At 36.0% G+C, this 9,112-nt stretch overlaps 1 protein-coding gene across 1 annotated transcript; it reads right to left on the reverse strand.

Annotated features, from left to right (window-relative positions):
• Positions 1-2,194: 2,194 nt before the first annotated feature.
• LOC127882138 (serine protease 23-like) lies at positions 2,195-5,499 on the reverse strand. Its single transcript, XM_052430605.1, has 2 exons — positions 5,376-5,499; positions 2,195-3,370 (listed from the first exon to the last, which is right to left on the reverse strand). The coding sequence occupies exon 2, from the start codon at positions 3,342-3,344 to the stop codon at positions 2,247-2,249; it is 1,098 nt and encodes a 365-aa protein (XP_052286565.1). The 5' UTR covers positions 3,345-3,370; positions 5,376-5,499; the 3' UTR covers positions 2,195-2,246.
• Between the last annotated feature and the right edge of the window lie 3,613 nt (positions 5,500-9,112).

Genomic DNA, 9,112 nt, shown 5'->3' on the forward strand with positions numbered 1-9,112 from the left:
TTGACTATTCAGGGCAAACCATACTAAGCATATTAACATATAGACTATTAGGGACAAACTATACTAAATATATTAACCTATAGACTTTTAAGGACAACCCATACTAAACATATTAACCTATAGACTATTAAGGACAAACTATACTAAACATATTAACCTATAGACATTTAAGGACAAACCATACTAAACATATTAACCTATAGACATTTAAGGACAAACCATACTAAACATATTAACCTATAGACATTTAAGGACAGACCATACTAAACATATTAACCTATAGACATTTAAGGATAAACCATACTAAACATATTAACCTATAGACTAGTAAGGGCAAACCATACTAAACATATTAACCTTTAGACTAGTAAGGGCAATCCATACTAAACATATTAACCTATAGACTATTTAGGGAGAACCATACTAAACATATTAACCTATAGACTATGAACGGAAAACTATAGTAAACATATTAACCTATAGATTTTTTAGGACAATCCGTACTAAACATATCAACTATAGACTATTAAGGGCAAATCATACTAAACATATTAACCTATAGACTATTTAGGAAAAACTATGTTAAACACATTAAAATATAGTTTATCAAGGGCAAACCACACTAAACATATTAATATATTGACTATTCAGGGCAAACCATACTAAACATATTAACATATAGACTATTAGGGACAAACTATACTAAATATATTAACCTATAGACTTTTAAGGACAACCCATACTAAACATATTAACCTATAGACTATTAAGGACAAACTATACTAAACATATTAACCTATAGACTATTAAGGACAAACCATACTAAACATATTAACCTATAGACATTTAAGGACAAACCATACTAAACATATTAACCTATAGACATTTAAGGACAGACCATACTAAACATATTAACCTATAGACATTTAAGGACAGACCATACTAAACATATTAACCTATAGACTATTAAGGACAAACCATACTAAACATATTAACCTATAGACATTTAAGGACAAACCATACTAAACATATTAACCTATAGACATTTAAGGACAAACCATACTAAACATATTAACCTATAGACTTTTAAGGACAACCCATACTAAACATATTAACCTATAGACTTTTAAGGACAACCCATACTAAACATATTAACCTATAGACTATTAAGGACAAACCATACTAAACATATTAACCTATAGACATTTAAGGACAAACCATACTAAACATATTAACCTATAGACATTTAAGGACAGACCATACTAAACATATTAACCTATAGACATTTAAGGATAAACCATACTAAACATATTAACCTATAGACTAGTAAGGGCAAACCATACTAAACATATTAACCTTTAGACTAGTAAGGGCAATCCATACTAAACATATTAACCTATAGACTATTTAGGGAGAACCATACTAAACATATTAACCTATAGACTATGAACGGAAAACTATAGTAAACATATTAACCTATAGATTTTTTAGGACAATCCGTACTAAACATATCAACTATAGACTATTAAGGGCAAATCATACTAAACATATTAACCTATAGACTATTTAGGAAAAACTATGTTAAACACATTAACATATAGGTTATCAAGGGCAAATCACACTAAACATATTAATATATCGACTATTCAGGGCAAACCATACTAAACATATTAACCTATAGACTATTAAGGACAAACTATACTAAATATATTATCCTATAGACTTTTTAAGGACAAACCATACTAAATATATCAACTATAGACTATTAATGGCAAATCATACTAAACGTATTAACCTATAAACAATTAAGGGCAAACCATACTATTTCATGAAAGCTCTTAAATAGCTTATTACATGCGTACGATATGTAGAAAAAAGTGAGGAGTCCACCACCTGTATTCCACAGGACACCTAAGGTTTGCCCTCGGTCCGTCCGTTTATCCGTCCGTCCTTCTGTCCTTCATAAAACCCGGATCCAGCGATTTCTCAAAATTTACTGAAGATAATTATTTTTATATAACGGGGTTATTTTTACAGTATTTTAAAATCAAATCGACGTATTCAAAATATTTATATTAAAGAGCTCAGTGTACTTCACACTGGGAGTCTAACTATCCAAAAGAGTGTTGAAGCGGACTGATACCAATATGACGAACTTTTATTCAAACATCTAAATGTATCAGTCAGTTCGTAAATCCTCAGTTTAGATTCATCTTAGGAAATTTGTTTATGGCCCCTGGAAATTACTACCCAAAAAAGGGCATAAGCCTTCTGGTTGCAACTTGCAGATATTCCTGGTTCGAATTCTTTACCAACTCGCACACCTCGTATTTCTCACCTAATGGGTGAATCATTGCACAGATATCAACACACTTGTCCATCGTCAGTAGCGTAATCGTGTTCAGAGACTTATTCTCGCCGAGGAAACTTCCGGTAGTGGGCGACAGCGTATTCGACAGCAGTCCGACGATTTTATTTCGGCTGAGAACGCTTTCGGTGAACACCGCGGCTCCGGAATTACCGATCGTGGATTCGCACGTGCGAAGTGCTACGCTTCCGCTAAAAAGCAGTAAATTGTCACGTGCGAGGCACGTGGATTCTTGTAACCAATACGAGTTAGCGGTGTTAAACGAAAGGAAATTCAAATCCGAGTGGAGAATCTTTGTCGTAGGCAGCGTCAGCTGCATGAACGTGTCCCGACCACCGACGGGAAGGTCAAGTTGTAGAACTGCGTAATCGAACGCGGCGCGCGCGATATCCGGAAGGAACCGCATTTTAAGCCACCTGATGGGAACGTTTATCTTCAATATGTAGTGTATCCGGAAGCCGATCTTGTTCGGAACCTTTACCTTAAGCATCTCCATGTTGTTTTTGAACCCTTCCCCATCGTGTACACAGTGAGCCGAGGTTAACACGTGCTCATTGGTGATAAGCGTACCCGTGCATCCGGAAGAGAGCTTTACAACGTTGTAATAGGGAAATTTTCGTATTTCCGTGTTCGAAATGACAGCAGGTAGTGTCGATTCTGACACATGTTCGAAATACCGTTTAGTTTGCTTATTGTACACGGCCCTGTAACCTGTAGCACGTGGCGACTTGGATAGATGTGGCTTCCTCTCCAAAGGATCCGTTTTGCCATATTCGCCATATTGAAACGGGTTTACATTAAACGAGATATACCCGGGAGCTTCCAAAGATGGCTCCGACACAGATTCCTGAAATTGCCTAAGTTCGTTCAAAATGGCTTTAAGGCTTTCAAGTTTTTCGAAGGCGTGTGCAATCTTGGAATTTGACGGCGAGTTCAGAAATACCAGCAGAACGATGAGTATAAACTTTCCGCGCATGTTCAAATGCGAAGATAGCTGCTAGCCTGCAGAAAATAGCAACAATAATTATGTATACTATGGCGTATATATATATTATATTTATACAAATATAAATATATATATATATATATATATATATATATATATATATATATATATATATATATATATATATATATATATAATTTATTTATTATATGTTTTATATACCCATGTTTGTGTGGTATAATTGGATATATATGTTGTATAAAGTCATATAACGACTTAATTAAACGATAGCATCCAAATTGAAAGAATACACCTACGTTATTGTAAACAGGTGCTTGAAGTCCGATCTCAAACACAAAATAATTTCATTTACGGAGAACTTGGGCGTAAACCCCTAATAAATAAAAGAATTGTTTATGTTTTAAAATATTGGTTACAAATCTTACAATCCGATGATGTTAAATATATTAAAATTGTTTATAATATGTTATTACATGATCTTGAATTGTATCCCGAAAAAAAATTATTGTGCAAAATCTGTTAAACATATATTAAAAAGTCTAGGTTTTGGTGAAGGCATGGTATTTTCAGGGAGTAGGAGACATAAATTGTTTTATATCCATTGTAAAACAGCGTATATCTGATATATACGTCCAGAATTTGTTTGTTATATGCATATGGTGCAATCGTGCAAATGTCTATATTCACATTATTTGTTTGAGTATAATTCTTAAAGATAAAAGAAAAACACAAAACGAAATATTGTTGTTGTTTTTGTATTTATAAAAAATAAATAAAACACCTGCGTGAAGAAAATATATGAAAGTAAGAAAGCATTTACTTATTCCGGCCACAAACCGATAGCGCAGTAAAAAAGGCAAATCATAATAGTAGTATATATTTAACCAAACAGTAAATTACCAAAGGGCAAAAGTTTCAATTTTTCACATGCATTATTGTGCCTTCCTGCTTTTCGTATAATGACAAAACGTTGTGTGAAGCATGTCAAATATCAATATATTAATTTATCAAATATGTTATCAAAGTTGATGTTCTTTGCATTTAAATCATACAAATATACCGGTTTAAAAAGAGTTTAAATTTCGACTCTAGTTAACAAATGTTTTCCTGATCGCGACTTGTCCATATCGATTTATAAATTTCGGTATTTAGATATTATAAGTGCCATTAATTCATTTTTATTTTCTGTCATGTAAACTCGTTGTTTAAGCAAGTGGGTTTATAACGGATTCAATTATCAGGATATTGTGATGAAAAACTTCCATCCGGAATTCACGATCAACAGTTACTTTGTTGTGATGTGTCGGATGTGATTTATTTTGAAATATTGATTTTTGAAAGAATGATTTTTGATTTTTGTATCATATTTTGCATATTTTGTATTATCATCATCATCATGATTATCATCATAGTCGTCGTTGTCTTCGTCGTCGTCGTCGTCCACGTCGTCGGAATTGATAAGGAAGTTATTAACATTTAACTGTATAGTTATTTTTTCCCGTGTATGTTCGTATGCATGTTTCAAAATATATACTTGTGTAATGTAACTGAAGACCACATTGAAAAAAAAAATTACCTCTTAATGTGAATTCTTCATGAAATAAACTTGTTATTATTATTAGTAGTATTAGTATTATTAGTATTAATATTTTTTTTATTATTATTGTACTTGCTAGCGACATGTAATGCTTAACGATGGCTGAATATGTACTACGCTTGTAAAATGAAAAACTAAAACACAATCAGACCACGTATGGCATAACAATTGTAAACTACAAACATTGAATAAACACGCTTGTATACACACAACCAATCATGAAAATAAAAAAAAATCGTTGAATAATTATGTACAGTGTTAAAAGCTTAAAAAGAAACCAACACAGCAACAACAACAACAACACATGTGTTAACCTGATGAACAATTTGAAATTGATTATACAAAAAATATACGTGTATGTTAATTGTTACACGTTGATAATATTTATAAAAAAAATATGCGTTAATAAAACTTGAAACATCTACACCACACTCCAGTCATACCTTCCTAGCGGATTCCAAATAGCCGAGCTTATCCTAGTAACCGATGTTTGTTGAAGCTAGAATCATTCCGATATTGCCGTTTATGATAGTATTATACGAATGTAGTCCATACCGTGGCGATTGCCTCTATTATGGCGAAAATATGACGAGGTAATTTGGCAGAAAATATCTCTGTAAGAGACTCACTTCTGGAAACAATCATTACTCCCCCGCAGATTGCACAAATAATCATACCATTTATTTTCTTAAGTTTGTTTCGCCTCTCTTTTAGTCCCTTTATTATATTATAACCACGCTCTGTGAAAACCGGGCTTAATGCATGTACTTAAAGTGTCATATTTTATTGTTTTTTCCGTCCAAAAGAGTCGTCTCTTTTGAGTGAAAATCCACTGGATGGAAAGTAACGTGCCTGATTAGCCTTTGCGGTCTGGAACGACACTCTACGCACATGCGGTCTGGAACGACACTACGCACATGCGGTCTGGAACGACACTCTACGCACATGCGGTCTGGAACGACACTCTACGCACATGCGGTCTGGAACGACACTCTACGCACATGCGGTCTGGAACGACACTCTACGCACATGCGGTCTGGAACGACACTCTACGCACATGCGGTCTGGAACGACACTCTACGCACATGCGGTCTGGAACGACACTCTACGCACATTTGGTCTGGAACGACACTCTACGCACATGCGGTCTGGAACGACACTCTACGCACATGCGCACATGCATTCAATCCCATTTTCCCAGAGCGCGTTTCATATATGAGGTATTTTAATTTTAGAAAAATGCTACGGTCAGTATTTGAACTGTATTTACTTTACATAATACTTTGAAATAATATATATAATAAGGAAACTCCTTATGCATGTCTCTAGAAGTTTAAATGATGCTAGTTATATTGTTTTATAATTGTTCGTCCAAGATGTGGGCCCGAGTATTTTATACATGTACACTCACAATTTTGTATGTATTTTGTAGCTTAACCTTTTAACAAATAATTATACAATATGAATGGCCTTTTTACCATAACTTCTTTGTCCTTCCCATTGTGTCGGGAACTCTGTCGTTGACACCGATAATAAATCTAGAACACCACCACTCCTACTTTTCCATGACTCTTTCATGTTTTGGATAGTACAAAATTGCGGATCAATATTAGGGCATTTGAACCGTTGACATAACAATAAATAGTATCAGCTAAAACTCCGTATGCAGTACAAATCTCAAAGAAGCCATTTTATTACGTCATACAATTTTCATTGTGTTGGATAGTCTTTATCCGTCTCTCAACAGTGTTAACCAAATTTAGGCGGATGTCTACGTTGATATTTTGTCGTTTATTTGAATGTACGTTTATGCTGACGTTTAAAACGCTTAGATGCACCAGGACCACGTTGAACTAAATGTATGCAAATGCCAGATAGAGTCTGCTTGAGGGGAGGTACTCCTTAAACTACGTTGCGCAATATGGATGAATAGTATTTCATCGCGACTGTAATGCACCGCAGTTTTCTCAGGTTTTTAACATGTTAAACGTTCTTCCACAATATACCAAAACGTTATGTCATATAAACTCAAAGTAATACACGTGGTACAACGTAGAGATACGTAAACTTAACGAGGGGACTGTCACGTGATTCTTCTTCCCTCGTTAACCGCTGTGTTTAATCTATGACGTGACACGCATCATCCCAGTCACGTGACACGATACATTTTTACACGACACACTATGGCATAACAAGACATTCATCATTCTATAACACGACATACACCACTGTTTGACACGACATACATAATTCAATAACACGATGTACATCACTGTATAACAAGACATACACCACTCTTTATTACGACCTGCATCACTGTATAACAAGACATGCATCACTGTATAAAACGACATGAATCACTGTATAACACGACATGAATCACTGTATAACACGACATGCATCACTGTATAACACGACATGCATCACTGTATAACACGACATGAATCACTGTATAACACGACATGAATCACTGTATAACACGACATGCATCACTGTATAACACGACATGCATCACTGTATAACACGACATGAATCACTGTATAACACGACATACATCACTGTATAACACGACATGAATCACTGTATAACACGACATGCATCACTGTATAACACGACATGCATCACTGTATAACACGACATGCATCACTGTATAACACGACATGCATCACTGTATAACACGACATGAATCACTGAATAACACGACATACATCACTCTGTAATATGACACACACCACTGTATAACACGACATACATCACTGTATAACACGACATACATCAATGTTTAACTCGACATACATCATTCTATAACACATCAGTCATATCTCTAGAACACGATAGTTAACACTCTACAACACGACAAACATAACTCGGCAGGCATTATCCATTACACGACAGTCATCAATCTATAACACGACACGCATGCACTATTACATGAAAGCCGCGCTCTATGAGACGACACGCATAATGAAATGACATTACCACCCACCCATCTATGACATGGTACGCATCACTATATGAACAAGCCACTCATCACATTATGACACGACACGATGGCCCGGTGACGGTACGTACTGTACGTACCGTACCTGTACGTATTACATCGGGACTCAAAGGAGTACAAATTGGCCAAACGGGAGTACGGTATTTGATAAGTTAAAAATGTACGTACAATTTTCTCATAACGCGACATTATGACTTCAGCATGACGATGCAATAGCTGATGGTACAATATTGCGATCTGCAATTTACGGAATACCGTTAGGGCCATCGTGGTTACTCATTAAAATCCAGAGGGCGAGAATGCGAGAACGCGATAGTACGATGGCGACAATGCGACAATAATATGACGACAGTGCGACAATTCGATGACGACAATGCGATAGTACGATGGCGAGAATGCGAGAACGCGATAGTACGATGACGACAATGCGACAGTGCGAAAATACGATGGCGACAGTGCGATAGTACGATGGCGACAATGCGAAAGTCATATCGTACTGTCGCCATCGTATCATCGAATTGTCGCCATCGTAATATCGCATTCTCGCTATCGTATTGTCGCACTGTCGTCATCGTAGTGTCGCCTTGTTACCATCGTACTATCGCGTTCTCGCATTCTCGCATTGTCACCATCGTACTATCGCACTGTTGCCATCGTATTGTCGCACTGTCGTAATCGTATTGTCGCATTGTCGTCATCGTATTATCGCGTCCTCGCATTCTCGCCATCGTACTATCGCATTGTCGCAATCGTTCTATCGCACTGTCGCCATCGTATTGTCGCACTGTCGTCATCGCACTGTCGCATTGTCGTCATCGTACTATCGCGTTCTCGCATTCTCGCCATAGTACTATCGCATTGTCGCCATCGTATTGTCGCACTATCGTCATCGTATTGTCGCATTGTCGCCATCGTACTATCGCGTTCTCGCATTCTCGCCCTCTGGTTTTTAATGAGTAACCACGATGGCCCTAACGGTATTCCGTAGCAATTTCGTTCTAGTTTTTCGCATGAAAAACGAAGTACATACAGCTATTTTTACACCTGCGCATCAACAGTAAAGCGTTTAATTTCTAATAGCAAATTCCTTTTTTTTTACCACACTATCCTCCGTATTGTCTCTATTACATACCAACGCTAGTGTATACGTATTCGTGAAAGAAATCAACAAAAGAATAA

The sequence above is a fragment of the Dreissena polymorpha genome, chromosome 5 (assembly GCF_020536995.1).
Source record: "Dreissena polymorpha isolate Duluth1 chromosome 5, UMN_Dpol_1.0, whole genome shotgun sequence".
In the NCBI taxonomy this organism is placed as follows: Eukaryota; Metazoa; Mollusca; class Bivalvia; order Myida; family Dreissenidae; genus Dreissena; species Dreissena polymorpha.

Bases quoted from the DNA above. Each gene is read 5' to 3' on its own strand.
- LOC127882138 (XM_052430605.1), bottom strand. From the start codon at position 3,344: ATGCGCGGAAAGTTTATACTCATCGTTCTGCTGGTATTTCTGAACTCG.